The sequence below is a fragment of the Sarcophilus harrisii genome, chromosome 2 (genome assembly GCF_902635505.1).
Source record: "Sarcophilus harrisii chromosome 2, mSarHar1.11, whole genome shotgun sequence".
Classification (NCBI taxonomy): domain Eukaryota; kingdom Metazoa; phylum Chordata; class Mammalia; order Dasyuromorphia; family Dasyuridae; genus Sarcophilus; species Sarcophilus harrisii.
Genome location: NC_045427.1, coordinates 559,568,792 through 559,591,583, shown reverse-complemented (window position 1 = coordinate 559,591,583; position 22,792 = coordinate 559,568,792). Strand labels below are relative to the sequence as shown.

The following is a 22,792-nucleotide window of genomic DNA, read 5'->3' as shown; positions in this document are numbered from 1 at the left end:
TAAAAAAAATTAACTATTTTTCATAGATAGCTTTATCAAGTAAATTATATACATTTAAATGGAAAACAAGTAAATTTTTTTTCACAATGACAAACTCAAGGTTATCATGAACATAAATGATCATACTGGACTCTTATACAGTGATGCTGCATAGTAGCTCCTGTGCTTTGCAGAGCTATTTGCCCCTACTTAAATGATGGAGGTGAAAATCTGAAATTGAAGAGGACTGGACAAAAATAAAATATTCTACAGAATTGGATCCCAAGGGGACCCTAATAGCTCAGAAGTGGTAAATACATTGTATATGCAATCCACAGTAATCCCAGCGCAGCCCAAACCATATTCACATTGAATTGGGAAATCTTTTAAAAAATAAATAAAAATGCATCAGGACATAGATAATGTTAACAAGTGATTTTCTAAGCTAGAATATGGCCTAGAAGGATCCTTGTGTATGGCTTAATGTGCTATCACCCCCATTTTTATTCGAGTTTGATCTCACTAACTTAGATCATCTAATTCCAAACTCCTTCATTTTAGAGGTGAGATTTAAGGACATAGCTGTTCAATGATTCATCCAGAATTACAGAGAAAAGCAATCTCACGACCCATCTGGGCCAAAACCTTAATTTCAGAGATGGGGAAACTCAATCAATTTTGCTTCCCTTCTGTGCTATCAACTGCTACTTTGGCTGCTGTATTTTATGCACAGCTATCCAAGTCAGGGCCTGAGGTCATTTCCTGGTCTGTCCTAGGGAACAAAGTATATGAACTTTCTGATGACTGTTTTTCTTCTTCTGGATTCCCTGCTGTGTCCTAGGTTATTCAGGCTGCTGGAAGTCTGACCCTCAGGTGCTTGGGGCATTACTATATTGTAAATTATTATTTCTATAGCTCAAATGAGCCAGGTGTAAATCCATTTTAACAGTAGGGGCCTTCTTGACCCAGTAAACAGGTATATTTCACATAATGTTGGTCTATCACAATCAAATTAAGATATTATAACCACATGCTTGACATAAGTCTTCCCACATAATAGTGCTAGTCCCTCCCCTTTCTCCCCTGGGCTGGGTCTGGCTTGTGTTGTCTAATTCCTACCTTCTGCCCAGCTCAGCTCCCTCCACTCCAGTGACTTTCTTGGAACTTTCCTTACTGGAGATCTTTTTCTGTTGATTAAACTATCCCCAGTCTGATGTTTCTATTCCTGTCCTTTTTTGGGGTGTCAAGTCCCAACCGTATACCAAGTGTGTCTGTATTCTTTGCATCCTTTGCCAGAACAGAAGTCTCCAGGTGATATGACTCATGTCTAGAAGACCTTCCTTCTGAATTGAAGATAAAATCCCCAATAAAATCCTGTATTCAATTTTTCACGTCAGAACAGCCGGTGGAATATATGTGGCATTTAAAACTTTACAAACAACTTTATATACAGTCTCATTTCCTCCTCCTAACAGCCTAAGGAGACGTATAATTACAAGCTATCCCAAAAGTCTTAATGCAGTTTTAATTTTTTAAAATACTTTTCAGTTTAGAAGACAAAGACTCGGGGATCAGATGCCTTACCGAGGTTAGGGTCTTTCCCTTCTGTCCCTTCTTTTGTGCTAGATCACCTTTGTGGCTCATGTCTGCCACCCTTGCTTTCCCCTGTTCCTCAGAGGTCTGCGATTGTCCACATCTTCCTTATTCCTGTCACAGTGCTCAGTGGAGAATCACAGTAAGAATGAGCGCTGTCGCTCGGAATTTTTGTTTCTCAGGACAGGACCTTCCACTGCATCTGAGTCAGGTGTCCCCAGGCAGACCTTCGGTGGGGGCTTGGGGAGGAGCAGCCCACTGTCCTGTAGCTTAAGTAGTTTTGCTAACCAGGTGCTCATTTCGATTGTTTCTCTGCCACAGAGAACCATCAGCACCCCTGAATCAGGTATGCTGAGGCAAAAGTCCAGTTTGTGCATCCTAGGGATTATGGCTCTGCTAGTAGTAGGGAGGAAACTCACTGTTCATTTACTCTTTGCCCATGAAGCCCTGGGAAGGAGGTAGATAACTAACTGAGCTTTTCTCTGTGGATTGCAGGGGTTCCAGCTGCCAAAGCCACCAGAGCCCCCTTCTGTCGAGGTTGAGTACTACACCATAGCCGAGTTCCAGTCTTGCATTTCGGACGGCATCAGTTTCCGGGGTGGACAGAAGGCAGAGGTAATTGTCATCAGTATGATTTTGGCCCATGGTAACTCTGGGTTTGCTACTCTGTTTTACTTCTGGAAGTAACCTTGAGATTCCAAGAGACCCTCATATCATCTCCTATAGATAGAATTTCAGAACTAGGTAGGACCTTTGTTATCCCAAATGGGCCAGATCAGCCCACTACCTGTTTCTGCAGAGCTTCTGAGCTAAAAATGTTTTTATAAATAACATATTAATAATAAATAAGATAATTAAAAATATATAAATAAAAATTATTTTATATTTACTTTGTGCTTAATTATCTACATGCATATTCTTTTCCTCTAACAGAATATAACTCCTTGAAGGCAAGGATTATTAATATTAAATTTTGGCCTATTAGTATTCCCAAGTACCTAGTACAGTATCTGACACATATTAAGTATTTATTGAACGAATGACCAGCAATAGCTGGCTATTATGTGGTGTTATAACAGCTATCAGAAAGCTTTTATCCACATCATGCCCACAAACCATGAGTGTTGCTTAAGCTCTCTTTTGTTTTTATTACCTCACCTGGTGATCTCATTAGTTCCCATGGGTTCAGTTATCTCCCTGCAGATAGTTCCCAGATTACATGTCCAGCCTTAACTTCTTTCAAGGCTAAACTTTCTTAAAGATATCTTAAATTGGATGTCACTTAGGCATCTCACACTCAACATGTCTACAATACAACTCATCTTTCCTTCCCAAACTCTTCCCTCTTGCAGACTTCTCCATAAATGTCCTTAACTCCTCTTTCACACTCACCTCACAGATCCAGTCTATCTAAGTTTTGCCATTTCTACCTTTATATCATTTTATATTTATGTCCCTTTTTCTCTACTTAGACAGCCATAGCCCTCCTTCAGCACCTCTCACCTGGACTATATCAATCACCTCCTAATTGGTCTCCTTGTCTCAAGTTTATTCTCACTTTAATCCATTCTCCAAGAAGCTGCTAAGATGATTTTTCTAAATCTTAAGTGACAGTGTCATTTCCCTTGCTCAGTAAGCTCCAGAATCAAGTAGAAAGCTCTCTAACTTTTAAAACTCTTCATAATGCAGCCTTTTCCTGCTTTCAAAATGATGTTTAAATTTGATTCCCCTTCTTGCACTCAGCAGTGTGGTTGGTTGTACCAGCCTATTTGTAGTTCCTTTGGCTGTATTACCCACCCCTGCCTGGGATGCTTTCCCTTCTTACCACCATCTCTTAGCTGGCTTCCCTAGACTCAGATCTGACACCATCTTCTGCAGGAGAATCTTCTGGGTTCTTCTGGCATTAAGATATCCTTTTATCTATTTTGTCTGAACCTTATCATTTACATGTTGTCTCTTCCATTAGAATGTAAGCTCCATGAAAGAAGGGTCTGATTGTTGGTTTGTTTTTTTAATTTGTCTTTCCTATGCTTAATACCATGCCTGGCCCACAGTAAGGACTTAATACTTGCTGAATTATTATTTGAACAGGAAATCTGAAGTAAAAGAAATTTCTAGGGATTGGAGAAATCAGGGAATGCTTCCTAGACTAGTGAATTTTTCTCAGTCCTGATCCTCCTTCACCATTTTTTAGTATTAGAAACAGGTGATCAACCCTTCCTTCTAAGTACTCTCTGCTTCCTTATTTTCACTACTCTGCCAGTTCTCCTTCTAGCTGACTTCTTCCCATCTTCTTTTTCTGGTTCTTCACCCTCCAGCCCCACTAAAGTACGGTTATCCCATGAGACTGTTCCATAGCTCTAGCTACGTAATAAACATCTCCATCTAGGTGGGACACTAGCACCTTTAACTCAATATCTCTGAGACAAAGGTCATCATTTTTTCTTCTAAAATTTCCCCTCTTCCCAACTTCTCTGATTTTTTGAAGATGTATTACCATCTCCTCGGTGACCCAGATTAGAAACCACCAAGTTCTCTTTGATCCTTTCCTCCCCCTCACTTCCCACATGCATTCACTAAGCCCCTCTGAATGTATTATTGGTATATCTGTCAGTCATCTCTTCCCTGTTTACCTGGTTACACCCTCATTCAGATCCTTATCACATTTTGCCTGTAAAATTTTAATAGCCTTCTAACAAACTTCCTTGACTTCCTTGCATCTTCAATCCATCTTTTACACCACTGTGAAAATAATCATTTATAATTAGGTTCCCTGTATTTCATATGCTATCTTTTTCCTCCATGCAGATTATCTTCATGCAGGCTATCCCACATATTTAAAATGCACCTTCTCTTTATCCCCCACAGTCAAGTTTATTACCAAGTAGAAAGGCTTTCCCTTTTCTGTCCTATTCCAGCTGCTAGTGTCTTCCTCCTCTAAAATGATCTTTCTTCCACCTTTCTTGTGGATATCTTGTGTGTATCTACTATACATTTTGGGACTCCCATTAGAATTCAAACTCTTTGAGTGTAGTGATTTATTGTGCCTTTCATCATATCCCTAGTGCTTAGCACATAACAAACAACTTAAATGTTTATTGACTGACTGTCTGACTCCAATATCTCCCTTTCTTTTCAGCTAAAAGTCCTTTCTCTGTTCTTGGAGCGCTTTGATCCTATAATTTCTTCTTTGTCCCTATCATTCATTCCTTTGTATTTTGTTAATCTGTGCACATAAATTCCCTGACAGTTAATACAGTGTCATTTTTGTCTTTTGGTCCCCAACAAAAAGCATATTACCCTCAACATAGCAATTGTTTTATATACATTAAAAAAGAAATGGAAGAGATGGAACTTGAACTAAGTCTTAAAGGCATTTGTGAGCTTGAAATGAAACAAGTCAAGGAAAAGGCTTGAAATGTGTATTCCACATCCAGATGCAAAAGGAAGATATAAGATAATCTACCCATGTCCCCAGTATCCTCATGGCTTACCATTCTGTTCCTTCTTTTTTGTTCTCCTAGGTCATTGATAAAAACTCAGGTGGCTGGTGGTATGTGCAAATCGGAGAGAAGGAGGGATGGGCCCCTGCATCGTACATCGACAAGAGGAAAAAACCGAATCTCAACCGGCGTACCAGTACTCTGACCCGGCCTAAGGTTCCTCCCCCTGCTCCTCCCAGCAAACCCAAGGAGGCCGAGGAGGGATCATCCGGCACCACAGAAAGTCAGGACTCCCCACTGAAGCCCAAATACGAGGAGCCAGAATATGATATTCCTGCCTTTGGCTTTGACTCTGAGCCAGAGTTGGGAGAGGCTCCTGGAGAAGACAGCTCCGGGGAGAAGCGTTCCTACCCACCCCGGCGGTCTTCTCCAGCATCTTCCTTGCAGAGGGCCAAGTTTAAGGTGGGTGAATCATCTGAGGACGTGGCCCTGGAGGAGGAGACCATCTACGAGAATGAAGGATTTCAGCCCTATGTGGAGGAAACCAAGGAGTCCAGTGGGGAGGCTGACTCCCCTAGGGGCTCCTTGCTTTCCCTCAACAAGAGAAGCTCACCCAAATCCAATTCTCCCAAGTCATCCTTCATAAAATTTAAGGCAGAAAAAAATGTTCAGCCGGAGCTGGGGAAAAACCATTCCACTGCCTCTTTCTGTTCTTCAGTGACCGTCAATACCACCTGCTCCTCCTCTTCCTCCTCCTCTTCCTCCTCCTTATCCAAGAATGGAGACATGAAACCCAGGTCAGCTTCAGATGCTGGGTTACGGAGCCCTCCCAAGGGTAATGTGAAAGAGATTGCTGATCTGAAAGCCGGGCAGAACTTAGGCTCCAGAGCCAAGCCATCAGTCCGACCCAAACCCTTCCTAAGTAAAGGAGAATCCCAGAGCCAAGAGAAAATGGACATCAGCAGCCTCCGGCGTCAACTGAGACCCACGGGGCAGCTCCGGGGTGGTCTCAAGGGTTCAAAGAGTGAAGATTCTGAGACGCTTCCACAGACAGCATCCCAGGGCCCCGAGGAGGGGGGCAGAAGAGGTTCAGCCGACTTCATTACCCTTCCCACCCATGCTCATCCTTCCCCCAACAATTGGACTAAGAGAGATCAGGAGAAGGAGGTTCAGGGCTCCTCTTATATAACTTCGGATGCCTACCAGAAGGTGCAAGACTCGGAGATCAGCTTCCCTGCTGGTGTGGAAGTGGAAGTCTTGGAAAAGCAGGAAAGCGGTTGGTGGTACGTGAGGTTTGGAGACTTAGAAGGCTGGGCCCCTTCCCACTATCTCGTCCTTGGAGAAAACGAACAATTGGAATCTTGCACAAAGGATTTGGACTTGACTTCTCCCAGGAGCAAGAGGAATGAAGGTAAATCAGATAGCCTGGAAAAGATTGAGAAGAAGGTGCAAGCTCTGAACACCGTAAACCAGAGTAAGAAAATCACACCACCCATCCCCTCCAAGCCACCTGGAGGCTTCGCCAAGACCTCTGGACTGAGCAATGGGCCAGTCAAGATGAGGAATGGCGTGAGGCAGGTCGCTGTGAGACCCCAGTCAGTGTTTGTGTCACCGCCCCCCAAGGAGAACAACCTCTCCTGTGCCCTGCGGAGAAACGAGTCCCTCACGGCCACAGACAGCCTCCGCTCTGTCCGGCGGAACTCCTCCTTCAGCACCGCTCGGACGGCTGCCGGGGACGCCAAGGGTGGTGTGGCCGAGCGATCGGGAAGCGAGGGCTCCGACGCGGCGTTGCTGCCTGCCCAGCGAAATGGGATCCCCGTGTCCACCGTCCGGCCAAAACCCATTGAGAAGTCTCAGTTCATACACAATAACCTCAAAGACATCTATGTCTCCATCGCCGACTATGAGGGGGATGAAGAGACGGCGGGATTCCAGGAGGGGGTGTCCATGGAGGTGCTGGAGAGGAATCCCAATGGGTGGTGGTACTGTCAGATCCTAGACAGTATGAAGCCCTTCAAAGGATGGGTGCCTTCCAACTATCTCGAAAAAAAGAACTAGCCATTTGCAGGGAACTTCTCTGGGCTGTAATTTTGCTTGCTTCAGCTGTCTCCTGGTAAGAGAACCAAGATCACCCCCACCCCCAAAAAAGGAAGAAATAATTTTAAAATGGGGATACAAAACCAAGGGCAATGGGTGACCAGAAAGCTATTCTTCAAGTCTGTGCACCTTGGCTGAATGGAAGAGTGTTTGGGGGACCCAAGGGGAGGATGAATGGTCCATAGGTTTAGGAAGGAAATGAAGAAGAGAGGGGGAGAATTGGGGGGAGGGGCGGGTAAAGTGATTGATGTCCAAGGGCATTGGGAAGGGAGAGAAGAAAAGGGAATTTGCACGATGTCACCGATGGGCTGTGTGATTGGACCCCCTCCTGGAAGCAAGACTTTGAAGAAAAACGTGACGTGTGTCTTTGGCGGATAACTTTGACCGGGTAGAAAAGACCTCCGCCAGAATGGCACCCAGTCATCCTTCACCTCTGCGGTCATGGGATGCTATGGGCATCTCACCATCAAACACACCTCTGGTAAAAGATCATTTTATTTGGGGGTTTCAGGTTTTATCTCTTCCTTTATCCCTGAGAAAAGAGCTTTCGAGGATGAATTTTAACTTTCCAGGCAGCTTTGTTTAAGGGGCAGGGGTGGGTGGGAGGGAGATGATAGGCCAGGGCAGGGTAGAGTCTGGAGGCTTTGGAGACTGGAAAAAATTTGCAGCTAAGCCCAGCACTGGACAGAAACCCCAGTATCTGCCCACTCTCCTTGGCCAGCTCTAGAGTCAGGGTTTCAAGACTTCTTGCTTCCTTTGGCAAACCCAAGGAAGAGCTTTACCGTGAATTCTGTTTTAAGGGAAAGTGTTCCCTTTGGTCCTGCAAAGCAACACTGAGGACCTCTTCTCCCCAGCCCTCAAGAAGAGAACCAGTCCCTCATTCTACCGGCTGTGGATTCTCTGCTGACGAAGGCAAAATCATTGCAGCATCAGTGTTTACAGAGAAAGAAAAGGCTAAGCCATCAGTTCGAAATCTGCATAAGTGTCATTTGTATTTTAGTAGTGGTACAGGGTACTCTGTGTATGTGTGCTCACGTGCACATCTCTGGTCACTGTTTTGCTCTGTGCTTAGGGCTTTGACTTTTATTATATTTGATGGATTTGTTTGGGAGGGTGGGGTGGGGTGGGCTAGCAAAGGGGGGAGGGTCATTTTTTTTCTGAAAGGTTGGGGTTTTGCCCTTTTTTTTCTCCCCTGACAAGCCAAAATATTTCTCTTTTGGTTTCCACTTGAGTCTGAAATGTGTGGACAGCAAGACAGACAGCCCAGAGGTTGTTGGGAAATATTAGGACTGAAAAGACCCCCACAGCTCTGGAGAGACGCTAACCAAGAAAGAAGCCTGTCTCTTCACCTGTGTTCCCAAGGCCACACAAGAGGGAGGAGAGAATTGGACCCAATTAAAGAAGCCAGAGTCTGAAATCAAGAGGGGGGTGACTGTACCTCACACCCTCATGGATTCTCGGGGCCAAACGGGGCCAGGAGCAGCTTCCCGCTTTGTCAGAAACATTCATTTTGAACTGTATAAAGCAAAGGTGATGATTCCTTCCCTCCATCACTGAACGTTTGGGATTGATGACTTGAATCACATTCACAAAGGCTGCGGTTTCTGTGTGTTCTCGATGGTTGGGAAGGATTGGCGCTGGACCTTCAGCCCTTCCAACCTCCCCTACGGGGCACATCTGCTGCCTCAGACATTCCCCAGGCCTTTGATGATGTTGGTGCTTTCAGAAGCTTGAGAATTAACTTCTTGGGAGCCGAACTCCCCTGTCCACACAGCTTGCAGGGGGACATGTGAAGGCAGAGGATGGGAGAGGAAACACAAGAACCAAGCACGTGTTGGTCGTGAGTTGATTTTGGGGGGCATTTTAAGTTTGCTGTGATGGTTCAGAGGAAAGGGGCCCAGTGGCCATCGGGGCTCCCTTTGCAGATTTCCACATGTGCCTTCGACTCCCAGTGGATCAGACTTCATGTTAAGGAGCTCCAAGCTGCTGAGTACCTGGGAGAGAGTTGGTGTTTTTCCCAAAGAAGGAAAGGCCCTCTTCCACTTCCCTGTTCCTACCCCCTACCTTATCTCCTCACCCACATCCTCTTCCTCAAATAACTTTTACACACAATATCTTATGTCCCAGAACATGAATTATCTCTGTGCTTCTGGAAACCAAAGGGCCTTATTCCCTCCCTCCACGGGCACTGCCTGGGGACCCGCGCATGCGCGGCCCTTAATCTCCATGCGCTGACGTGTGGCAGCTATTGAGAACTGCCCAAATTTCATCAAAGGGCCGTTGTGAGATTTCTTTGTTTTTGTGAGGTGTTTTTTGTTTTTTGTTTTTTTTAATTAGAAATGCTATATTCTTCTGCTGGACAGTGTTAAATAGAGCAATACATAAAGTTATCTGCTAGATTGCAGTACTAATGGTAGCGGGTTAGTTACTGGTGGTGTTATGATTTATTTGAACAATAATGATGAAGAAGTGGTTCATTATTTTTTAATTAATGCACTTTAAGAGTGGAAAGGAAAGAAAACATGCAGAGAGCTGAGTGCATTACTTAAAGGTGCAGTATATGCTTTCCTCATTTTTAAACAGCACATATTTATTAAAAGAAAAAAGTAATTTATAATTATTTAAAATAAAATTTAAAAATTATAATGACCGTTGGGTTAAAGAAGTTTCTACACAGTCACCCCTTCTTTGCCCCTTAACCCCAGGGCATCCCCCACTTCCCCCATTTCTGCACTGAGCCAATACAATCTTGAGGGCGTTAAATCAGGTCAGGGTCTTTCCAGAAAAGCATGGCATATCTCTGACTAAACAAAAGCATCTCAGATGGGCTGGACTAGAATTTCCTCCAGGAAGTCCGATTCCTCCTTGCCCTTACTTGTGTGCTTCGGAACCATCCTCAGCACTGTTTCTGTTCAGGTCTCTATTTTCCACTGGCACTCGTCTTGACAATCACCCAGTGCCTCAACCTTCTCCTAAATCCTAACCCTCCCCTGCCCAGACACTCTTAAGTTATGAATCCGAAAGCCAGAAGGGACTTTAGCAATGATCAGATCCTACTCCCTTTTTTTATACATGTGAAAACTGAATTTCAGAGAAGGGACATGACTTGCCTTGCTCAGGATGACATGAGCAGCTAGGACCTGGCCATGGTCTGATGACTCCCAATCCAGTGCTCTTTCCATTTGGTCAAAAATGGTTTGCCAAGGTCATCTTTGTCCCTTAAACCTGAACACACTGGGTCAGATTGGGAATTGCTTATTGGTGATAAGCCATGATAGCTTCGAAAAAAGTAGCCAAATGCCTCCACTTGATGATACCTTACAGATCAAGAGAGTGAACAGAAATCTTCCTTGTTCTCCCTTTTCTCCCACTGCCCTTATTTCCCTTGTCCATAGAGCCAACCAATCTAGTCCCTACAGAGGAGCCAAAATCAAGGAGCTGGAGGTTTCATTACTTGAAGTGGAAGACAGTTGGGTTATGAGGATTCCAGTCCTTGGGCATTTCCCTGCCAGATCAGCCAGACTCAGCCCAAGTCCCTTCACTCCCAGCCCCAGGGCATTTATGGAATAACCCGTTCTGGGAAAGCAGAGGGCACCCTCTGATGGCAGAAGAAAGTGATAGCCCCTTGCTATCGAAACTACCACCTTCCTTCCCCAACCTAAAAAAAAAAAAAATTTTAAATCATAACAGAATCCACCCCTATTTTTCCATTCGATCAATTGAAAATGTGAAAGGCTGTTGTATTGCTGTATACTGCAACTTTAATAATGATGAGCACTTCTGAGGTCGTTATTGACGTCTATATAATGCCTGAAAAGCTTCACTTGACTTTGTTTTTCTATTATTTTAAAGATTTTTTTTTTCCTTTAAGAGAAGATACAAAAATAACTTCCTCTCTGATTCTCATACCATGTCCAGCTTCAGGGGAAAGGTTCTCCAGGTCCCTGGGATCCTCTGCTCTGATCTAATGAAGAGCTTGTTCTTGTGAACCGGCACTTTGAATTTTAAAATGAACACATTCTTGCACCCCCATGCACCCCTAGCTGGAAATGACTTTCCTCCTGGGGAGTGACCTTTAGGGAATGCTTTCACCCAAGGCCCTTCCGCATTCAGGTTTCTTGGTTTCAGACAGCCCTAGAGCATGAAGGGTGAGAGCCCCAAAGAATTTCTTCCTCTCCCTAACTTTCAGTCCTGACGAAGGCATTATATAATTGTTTAATCACTTTCAGACTTTTGTGCTGCGTATTTTACTGTAATCTGTATTCATTTGCTTTCCTCTGCAAAACATGTTACTGCTTATATCACCTAAGGAGAAACACAAGGGAATTTGGGTAAAGCCTTCATTATTTTCATATTACTAGTATTTGCAAGGTAGACATAGTGCTATTTAAATTTAGATTTTGGTTGGTAGCTTTTTTTTTTAAGAAAAGATAAAATTATTCTTACTTTCCTGTGTTTATATTTTACTAATATTTTATTCCTCTTAGGTTATTCTTCCTATCCCTTTCCTCTTCCCCCATACTTTGCATTCTCAATTGAAAAGAAAAAATAATCTGAGGAGAGAGAGGGTAAGTGCAATATTGAGGTGAGAGACACCAGGCCTTATTTGGGACCTTGGGGTGGCGTGTGCTAAATTGGAGCACACGCTGCTGAAAAGGACCAGGCTTAAGGCCCCCAATGGGTGTGTTGTTGGCTGGTTTTGGATGCTCTTTTCCTCCCCCCACCCCACATCCCAGTAAAAAAAGAAGGAAGGTGTCCACCATTTTTAAATAAACTACAGGTCAAACCAGCTGCAAAGTCAATGAATTGAGAATGTGTAGAGTAGGGCTAGGAAAGTGTTAGGATGCCCTCAAGACACTGGCTCCAGAAACAGGCCCTTTGGTGTGTGGAAGGCAGATGTAGACAGACAGGCAGGCAGGCAGCTGATGGGGGACAATTTTGATCACTTTGGCCTAACTAATCAGGATCACTATTTGCCTTGAGCAAATGGGATGTCCTGAAAAGTTGGCTAGAATATCACCTTCCACTCAACCCTCTCTCAGACCCCAGGAGCCTGTAATACCTAGGCCACCAGCAGGAGTATAAAAGGGACTTCTCTTTTCCTCCACCCCATCCCCATTTTCCCTTTTAAACTAAGTAACCTCAGTTCAGCTCATGGGCAGGAACTGTAAGAGCAACAAAGCCCTGTCCTTGGTACTTCTGGTAAGCCTGAGTGCCATTCTAAGGAGGCTGTGAGACCATAAGGAGACTGATGATGTTCAGTAGAGCACCCCCAGCATGACCCAGCACTGGCTCACGTGTTCATCTCAGCCGGAATCTTGCTACCTGACCCTGGAGTTCTTCAGGTGGCAAGGAGGTTTCCACGAGACCTTGGAAGCACTCGTTGGACCCGTCTGGGTCTTCCTGGATTTCTAGTCTTTGAAGAGGGGGCTGCGGCATCTCCTCCAGTCCCTTGTGCAGAGGTACAAGCCAGACCACTGCAGCAGAGATTCCTCCTTATCACCCTCGGGCAGTGCTGGCATGGGGGAGACTGACGGATGAAGGTTCTCCGGAAGTTCCACAGATGGTTCTTTGTGCCCCGGGATCACAGTGGCCTTTTTTGAGTGGCTGGTTAATTCCATTCTTATTCAGTACTGTACTCTTACTCCAGCTCCTCAGCTTTCTCTGTTTGGTCAGACACACAGACACACACACACGTGCACATTTATATATGCATACGTATATACATGTGTATAAAATCTATTTGTGTATATATTACATGTGTGTGTATAGTTATGAAATCTTGATAAATTCAGTACAGGGATCTTTGGAGAGGGAGTTGTCCACAATGCTAAAGAATTAGATTCCCTCATTTTTTGGAGGGTCGTGTGTACATGTGTATGTATGTGTGGGATGTGTGTGTGTATGTATGCAAGCGAGTGTAAGTGTGCATGTGTCTGTATGCATTGAGTCTAAGAGAATGTGGGGGGGGAAAGTCTATTCTAGGTCAGTAATTTTCCCACTTGAATTAAATAATATGGAGTTGGGGGGGGGGGGGAAAGAAACCATAACCAAGATGTTTCCATGTGGCCAACAGTGTCGGGCAGGTCCCACAGGGCTCTTGTGTATTATAGAGTCCATACACTATTCACATAGGTGATTCTGGCTGGAGAGTGCAATGTGTCTTTTTTTTTTTTTGTAATTATTTTTATTAATTATTTGGTTGAAGACTTCACACTGGTGTTAGCAGACCTGCCTAGAGCAGCCCAAGTCACCCCATCTAGCCTCCTACTGGCTCATTGAAGGGGTAAAGTGGGAGTGGGAGAGAGGGGTGGTCCTGCTACCTTGGGGTCACAGGGAAAGAATAATCTGCCCAGTACCTTGTATGGCGCCATTTTTTTTGTTTCAGAATTCCTGTCCCGTGGTGAATTTCTGGTACAGGTGGAATTCCACATGCCCATGTAGCACATAATCCCCACCTAGTGAAAGGATTTTCAAGTTCGGGTCTTGCTAAGTCTTTTCTTTTTTGGTCAGAGCCAATGACTGTTAACCTTAATGATCCAGTTTCATCCCCATTCCCGGCCCATTTCCTTTAGGAATTAGCAATCCGGTGTCGTTTCCCCCAGTTGGTCCAGTCCCTGTTCTGGTCATTGGACGATACTGGCAATGTCATAGGTGGAGGTTGAGTAGTTCCATTCCAGAGAAGGTCTAAAAGAGCATGTTGGTAGGAAGAGAGAGTCATGTCTGACTGAAATGACAGTGTGCGTGTTTGAGGTAGCTGAGAGCACATACCCATTGCTAGGAAAGGAACTTCTTGGAAGGGTTGTGCTTCAGGCACAAGAAAGAAAGAGGAGGAGGAAGGAGGAGGAGGAGGAGGAGTAAACAGGAAGAGTTTCAAGAAAGGATGAAAGAAGAAGTCAATTCAGTGTGTTTTGGGAAGGTTTTTTGTTTTTTTTAAAACAGATTGGAAGGTAGTTAAGTGACTTGATATAGAGGGGACCAAAATAGGTTGGAAAAGTCCTAATGACTGGCCATCTACAGGCAATTTCTAAAATAAGGGGGTTCAATTACATAGATCTCATAAGGAAGCTAATTTTCTTATTCAATATTTCCTAGAAAGTAGATTACTGGGTTCAATACAACTACACATGTTTAACTATTTCTCAATAATATTATAGAGGGAATTATTTCCTGGGATAGGCTGTTGAATTTAATGGCCACCAAGAGCACCTACCATAATTCTGAGATTTAACAGTCTGTAATGAAACTTCAGGTCCCCACTTAGTTTTGATGCTGAGACCTCCTCCTAGGAATTTGTCAGCTTGGTGAAAAGACACTGCCTGAACCATTTGCTTAGTACCTGCTTTTCCCAGAGCTCTGCCAACTACAGGTGATCAATGCATCCTCTTTGACTAGCTTAGTCAAAGAGAAAATGGCTCAAGGTGCCAGGTCAGAAGCAGTAAACCCAGAGGCTTGAGGTAAAGAAATGCAGACAGATACCCATCCCCTTGTATCAGGAATTTGAGTGACCATGCCATATGCTCCACCAATGTCAACCTTGGAAATGCTTCACAACGGTCGTCCAGAACTTTTGGTTGGTCTCCCCGAGAAGACTTTGAGGGTATAATACTACCCATCTCTATTAGTTCTTTAACCTTGGCACTTATGTGAACTTATCTGAATATGTATAGCTCAGAACAACTGATCCATTATCCAAGACCCAAGGACTTACTACTTGCTTTCCCCGGGCAACCTGATCAGGTATCCCAACTTGTTTCTTAACCAGGAACCAAAATAAGCATTGTTCAAGGAGCCCATCATCCTGAGTCTAAGATCTTAGAATCTAGACCCTTCACCCAGTAGATTGGAAAGTAGATAGTCTTTCAGGTCAAATACAGCTATCATTGGTTTGGGATTCATGGGCCATTTGGAGTGTCCCTTGGTCCACTTGGAAATGTAGTCTATCCACCATATAAATATTTAACGACTACTACAAGGAAGGAAAAAAGAGCAAATCACTGGGTTTACATTAGCATATCTCTTCTCAATGCTTAGATATACTTTTAAAATTAAATTCCTTTGTTTAGATCATGAAATCAGACTTGGTTGCCCATTGTGAAATGCAAGACTCAGAAAATCAGACATGAATAGCTTATACTTTTAATTTTCTAGTGAGCAGGCCCACTGCTCTTAGCTAAATGAATAGTTAGCTTTGGAAATAGACATGTAAGAAGAAACACAATTTATGAATATGTTGTGCATTCTTCCCTGCAATAAATCTTTTAATTATAATGTCTATATGGAGTATTGGAAATCCTGATCTCATTACTGGCTTCAGCAAAAGTCTGCTTTAAAATTTTATCCATGGAGTACCGAAGAAGATGGAAATTTCTGGTCCTGGGGAAAAGGTAGTAATTAGGCCATGAATTTGATAGTCTTGAATGTTCTATCTTTACAGAATTCTATCTGGCTTCTCTCTCTCCTTCCTTTATTTTGAGTTTAGAATAGGTTCCATGGATAAGAACTGCTGGGTTGAAACCCTCGTGCTTTGTCTCCCACCTCAGCAGAGGATACTTGAAAATAGGAGTTATCACGTGTCATCTCTGAGCTTTAGTGATTTCTTCAACCAATGGTGGTGCTATGTGATCCCCATGTTTATAATATGGCTGAGATATTTTTAATGTCTTCATCAAGATGCAGCACCTTTGGGAATGGAACTTTTGTCCCTTCCCTGAGGTCTCTGCCCCCAGCCCCATCCCCTCAGCCGCCCACTTCCCAGATACTTTGTGTATATTCACTCTGATGGGGCTTATTGGTCTGCAGAAAAGATGTTCCATCTTGGGATGCTTGTCAACTATAAGGTTTGGTTTGTGATTAATTTTTTTTTTTTGTATTTTGTTTACATTGCATCTTATACTGCCCTCGAAACCAAATAAAGTTTTTGACCTTTTTAAATGAGCACAAATCGCCTCTTAATTTGCCCTTCTAGATGTCTGCAAAATGGAACAAAAGAGTTTCTTTTATGAACATGCTGGTGAAATCACAAACATGCTGTTCCTAGTCACTGTAGAAAGCTACCAGCCCAGTCAGAGATGGGTGCTCTGTTGGGTGCAGTGTAGAGGATAACTGTGAGAGATCAACAGAGAACCCCTTCAGCTCCTCCCATCAGCAACCACCATTTATAGAGCTAGCACAACAAAGTATTCAACACTTTCCATAAGTTAGTTCATTGGAGCCTCACAAGTGCTGGGAGATAGGTGCCATTATTTCCATTTTATGGAAGAGAAAACTAGCCTCAGAGTGAAGAAATTATTTGTCTATGGTCACATAGCAGGAAAAGACTTGGATGCAACTCTTTCTAATTCTAAGTTTAGCACTGTATTCTGGCATTAGGATATACTGCCTCTCAAAGTACCTGCTTCAGTATTGATGATGATATCAATAGCTCAAATTAAAAGTACAGGTATGGGTATGATCTCCCCTTATCTGAAAGGCAGGATAGGGATTTTATTATCTCCATTTTAGTGATGAGGAAGAAATGAAGAGATTTTGCCAAAACAGAACACCTAACAGCAGTAAAGAGATTCCAACCCAAGCTTCTTGATTCCCAAGTTCAAGGTCTGTCTTTCATACTATATTGTTCAAGATTACTTGAACAATTGGTGTTTGAAGATTAAGGGATCCCTGAAGCAGAGGTCTCCTGGTTTAAGATTCTCCAAAGCACCTTTATTTCTCAATAATAAAATGTCAATTCCCCATTACTGAAATTTGTTAAGGGACCGGTCAATTCTCTGAGAGCCTCCACAGCTGTGGATCATAACATCTGAAGGAGTTGCAAGGCAGCCTTTGCTGACACAGGTGTTACTTGTGGACGGGGAATGAGATAAATTGGAGGCAGAGGGAAGAGGAGAGAAGTCAGACAATGCAAGGGCCTCTCAGGTCGGAAAACAGTAACTGCCTCTCAGTCTCTTTGTATCATCCTCTCTCTCACAAGAGGAGATCCATTCTGGGTTGGATCTCCAGCAGCCACTGCGAGGTGGCTCCTGTGTATTCCAACATCTCTCCCATGTATTCCAACAGAAATTCCTGGAACAGAGACTGACTCCTTGTCCAGAGTGTTGTCCAGGGAATGGGAAGATAGACTAAACAGTCTATGATATCCCTTCCAACTCTGAGATTCTTTGAGGATCCAACATGTTCGAATGTCTCATTCTGAATCTTTGTTATAGAAATACAGTGGGAAGAGACGATTAAAACTACCATCTGGAAGGAGAACCTTGGGAGGTAGTAATTTGCTTATCACTTGAGGTTTTCAAGCAAAAACTGCATGACCACTTATTGGGACCGCTAAAGGTGGTCAAGTTAGACCTGATTCCATAATTTGGCTGCTCCTCACTTAATGGAGGGATGATGATGAGAGTTGAATTGGGGGAGTTACCAATTATGGAGATCACCGATTGAATCTGGAGAGGGAAAATTAAAACTTGAAAAGTTATAAAATGATAACTTAGAAGTTGAAAGATGGAAGTGAGAATGAGTAGGCTGTGTTGAACTGAAGGAGGACTCAAGCAGAAGATCCTGAGGAAAAAAGTTTTAAGGAGAAGGAAGTTGGTCATCATAGGAGGAAATTAGTAAGATGTAAAAGAAAGTAAGATTGTACAAGGAAGTAAAACATTGTTGGAGGAAGTTGGTAAGACTGTAGGACAAAGTAAGATATTGTAGAAGGAAGTTAATAAGACATTATAGGAGGAAATTAGACATTGTAGGAAGAAGTCACTAAGATACTGTAGAAGGAAGTTAGGCATTATAGGAGGATGTTAGTAAGACATTGTAGGAAGAAGTAAACACAAGAAAAAGTCACACAGAGAGAAGGTGCTAACTAACACAGGACAATAATAACAATTCCACACCTAAAATTCCCCACAAACAATGTGCCATAGAAGTTCTCCAAGGTATTTGTTAGAATAGCAAGTGTCTCGGAAGCCCACTTTAACAAGTGTGGAAAGCAAGGAGAATTTTGCAGCAATCAGTATAGAGTGTGTGGTGTTTGTTTTTCTGCCAGGACCAAGTAACTTAACTATGCTCAAAGTACAGATTAATCTCCCTCCTAGCAAGGTTCAAAGGATTAAAGAGATTTAAGGAATATAATCTTTTCAGATTTTCAAGGAGATTAAACTATTCCTTTAAAAAAATGAAAAGAGAGCTTTTAATAATTTTTTTAAAAGAAAGAATAGAGAATCTTGACTTTTTTCAGGAGGTTGAAGCGTAGAAGAGAGAGGAGAAAGTGGGAAAGGAGGACAACCAAACACTTGGAGGTAAAATAAAACATTCAAAGTTCTTCCTAAAAACTAGGGAGCTAATCCATCCAAGAAAGAAGGTAGGTCTCTATGGAATGATGCCATCAATTTGAGAGACAAAGAAGAGAGGAGCAGTGAGAATACTCAGTTGAAGAGTACTAAAGGAGCTATCTGTTCCTGTTTTCTTTGTACTTGTATCCAGAAAATAACTGAGAACTTCCAAAGACTCTTTAAACAAAATGACTACTACATTCTCTTGGTAACTCTCACAAGATGTGGCTCAGGCAACAAACTGAAGATTTTAGGGACCCAGGTGAAGTTTTGATCACTGTAGTTGATAAGATGCAAGGGTTTTAGAAGGGATGGCAAGAAATAAACAATTGGTTAGGAAGAAGGGTAAAATTTGGATTTCTAAACCATGACTAAAAATATAGGTAGCACCAAACATCTGACTAGTGAAAAAGTGCATTTAACAAAGAATAGTAAGACTGTGTGTACCTAGAATCTTTCAAACCTATTTTTTCAAAAAACCTTCAACTGAAAAGGAATGGGGAGGGAAAAAAAATTAAACACCACAGTAGATAACCATAAAGAGTAATGGAGGAAGAGCTGCTCATTCAAAGGAGACACAATCCAAGAAAGGACCAAGACAAAAAGTCATGACTTTGTATATTTATACACACATGCACAAGATAACAAAGTAGAAAAACTAATACAAGAAGGGAAATTTGGCCACCGAGACTATTCTGGATGAGAGTATATGCCCTAATTCTAAAGGAATAGGAGGGGCAGAAAGAAAGGGGATAAAAGGAGAGTAGGGATAGCAGTTAATACAGATCAGCATTGTATGTTAAGGACACACAATTATGTGAGGAAATCCCCGAAGCCATATCAGGGAAGGGATCATTAAAGGTGGAGAGTATTAAAGGGAAGATCAAAGGAAGCAAAAACAGAAATGATGTTTCTTTAGAGAACAGAAAAATCAATGCAGAGTTTGAGAAACAGATTGCTAGCCTGGTCCCCACTGAGCAGAGATCATGGATTTCAAGTACTTGGACACAGGATCATAGATTGAAATCTCAAAGGAATCTCAGAGAACATCTAGTCCAACCTCCTCATTTTGCAGTATTTCTACAGAAGCTTTCTGTGTCCAAACAGAGCAGCTAATGATTTCTTGGTTTGTCTTAGTGATAACTTCATCTTTCAAAAGATGGAGAAATTGAATAGAACTTCCATTGTGGATCTGATTCTGCTGGATAAAAATGATAGGAACCTCAAGGAGGGAAGTTGTCTAAATCTATTTGAATATAAAGGGAACTCATCAACCAAAAGATTTTTAAAAAACGGTTGGAGAGATAGAAGCAAGGAAAGGCAATAGAGAATGAGTCTATACAACATCTTTTAAGAATAGTGTCAGTAGTGCTAATCTTACCCTCAAGTAAAAGTTAAGAACGATTGGGAGAGGAGAGATGCATGTGTGATTTTTAATTAGAGAAGGAAGTCATAGGATTTAGGCCTATATGGGAGCTTGAGAGATCATTTAATCCAATTGTTTTATAAATGAGAAAGGTAAATGAGAAATGAGCAGTTAAATGACCTGCCAGGGTCACACTAGTCCAGTGTTAAATGATAGATAGCAGACCTGGGGGTTGGGGGACAGGAGAGGGGAGGAGAGCTAGATAGCAGAGTGGACAGAATGACTGGCTTGGATTTAGGTTCATCTTCCTGAGTTCAAATCCAGCGTCAGATGTTTACTAGTTGGGTTATTCTGAGTAAGTCACTTACTCATGTTACTTCAGTCTCCTCATTTGTAAAATAAACTGGAGAAGAAAATGGCAGACACGCCAGTATCTTTGCCAAGAAAACCCCAAATGGGGTCACAAAGAAGCAGGAAGGACTGAAATGATCAACAAGACAACTGATCTAATTGCCAGAGGGAACTAGCCCCACTTTTGCCACATACTGGGTGTGGGATTGTGGGGCAAGTCAACTTTAAAGTCCCTGGAAACTCTGAAGACTTGCAGAAAAGTGACAACTTGCCCTGATAATGGTAATTCCTCGCCAAAAACTCCCCACAGTCATGAAATCACAGGTTCCATTCAAAATCTTTTTCTGGAGGGATAGGAATAATGGACAACATGAGAAGGCAAACCTTCTCTCTATTTTGCTTACTTTTTTCCCCCCGCACAGTCAAGAACTGCAAAATGCAGAACAAAAATGGCTAATAGAAGTCGAACCTTGAGCAAGTTGGGATCAAATATGTATGTAGCACTTAGCACCTCATCTAGCACACTGTTGTTATCAGTCCTATAACACTCTTTGTGACCCCTTTGAGGTTTTCTTGGCAGAGATACTGGAGTGATTTGCCATTTCCTTCTCCAGATCATTTTACAGATGAGGAAACTGAGTCAAACAGAATGAAGTGCTTACCCTGGGTCACAATGCTAGTAAGTGCCTAAGGCCAGATTGAAACTCAGGAACATGAGTCCTATTCCTAACTCTGGGTCCAGGACTCAGTAGTAGTGACCACCTAGTTGTTAGTTACTTGGCACACTAGTAGATATGTTGGTGCACTGGCTGCTTCTGCCTCTGCCCAAGTCACTGGGTACAGAAGAACCAGGGCATATTTTGTCCCAATCTTCAAAATAGAAAAAATAAAGTGGGCTGGATTTTTTATTTGGAAAAGAGGCAGGGAGTTGAGAGTGGGAAGGGAATCTAGAATTTAATATTAAAGGAATGATTAGCAAACATCTAGAAAAAAGAAGCAGTGGTTATCAGGAGTCAGACCAAATCATCCCTTGTTTCCTTTATCGAATAGTGTGACTAGAAGGATAGATCAAGGGAATGATGCAAGTATGGTTTAACTAGATTTTAACTAACAACTTGGCAAAGCCTCATGTTATTTTTATGAACAAGATAGAAAAATGTAGGCTAGATCAAAGCTTCTTAAACTGTGGGTCGAAACCCCATAAAAGACTCTGTAATTGAATGTGGGGGGTCACAAAATTGTGATTTAGTATCAATTAATATTTGATTTATATACCTATGTACAGTGTTGTATAAAAATTTCTCCGGGAAAATGGGTTTGCAAATGGAAAAAGTCTAAGAAATATTGGGCTAGATCAGTGGTTCTCAAAGTATGGCCCAGAGAATCCTGGGATCTCTGAAACCCTTTCAGAGGGTCCACAAATTAAAAATTGTTTTAATTTCTAATATGGCGAATATCTACAAACATAATCCACATAAACAAACTTTTTGGACAGATACTCAATTTTTAATAATATAAAGATACTGAGAACAAAAGTTTGAGAACCACTAAGCTAGATGATAGTGGTGAGGTAGATTCAGAACTAGTTAAGTGGCAAGGGCTAAAGGGCTATTAAGTACCTATTATGTGCCAGGTACTGTACGAAGCACTTTACAAATATCTCATTACAACACTCCTGTGAGGTAGATGCTATTATTATTCCCATTTTACAGTTGAAGAAACTGAAGCAGGCAAAAGTTAAGTAACTAGTATCTGGGGGCATTTTTGAACTTTTATCGTCCTGACTCAAGGTCCATTGCACCATCTAGCCCACAGATCTGTGGAACTGCTTTTAGAAGTTTCATAAGAACACTTTTAGCACTTTTTATCAGACTTAGGCATAAATGGCATGCTTATCAAGTTGGTAGATGACACAAAGCTAGGAAGCCTCACTAATATGTTGGATGACACACAAGATAGGGTCGGAGAACAGTCTACCATGGTTAAAATGTTGAGCCAACTTCAACAGTCAATAAGCATCTACTATGTGCCATCAAATTCAATAATCAAGAAGCACCTACTATGGACTGGGCATTGTGCTGACAACAAGATTAAATTTACTTGGCTCAAAAAATTAACTTTATAAGATGGGGAAGATGTGGATAAATAGCAGTTTATAGGGAAAAGACGTAGAGGTTTTAGGGGACCATAAGTTCATTGAGACAACCAACCCCCCCTCTACCCCATCTCCATATTAAAGGCGACACTGAAAGAGACATAATGCCCAAGAGTGAGGAGTGTACTCTATGTACCTGGTCAAACTATTCCTAGAGGGAGTATTATGCTCCATTTTGAGTAATATATTCTAGGAAGAAAATTGAAAACCTGGAGAGAATCCATAGGAGAGTCTACAAGATGGTACAGGGGCTTTGATGTCATGTCACATAAGGATCTGTGGTAGAACTGTGCATGTTTAACCTGGAGGAGACCAATAGGGGAATACTGGAACTCAAATAATTGAGGGCTACCCGTATCCATCATCATCTTCTCTCCATAAAAATACCCACATGGAGGCAATTATCTTCTCCCTCCTAATATATTTCTCCTGGACATCTTCGGGTCAGAAACAGGGCTTTATACTTCCCCCAATCTTATCA

At 42.4% G+C, this 22,792-nt stretch overlaps 1 protein-coding gene across 4 annotated transcripts in view; it reads left to right on the top strand.

Moving 5' to 3' along the window:
- SH3PXD2A (SH3 and PX domains 2A) overlaps positions 1–7,147 on the top strand; it is a 319,685-nt gene extending 312,538 nt beyond the window's left edge. For all 4 annotated transcript variants that reach the window (XM_031955791.1, XM_031955789.1, XM_023496115.2 and 1 more), the window contains 2 exons: positions 2,068–2,187; positions 5,097–7,147. In XM_031955791.1, coding sequence (XP_031811651.1) covers positions 2,068–2,187; positions 5,097–7,073 — 2,097 coding nt within the window. In that variant the 3' untranslated portion in view covers positions 7,074–7,147. The remainder of the gene's footprint in view (positions 1–2,067; positions 2,188–5,096) is intronic.
- The last annotated feature ends 15,645 nt before the right edge of the window (positions 7,148–22,792 follow it).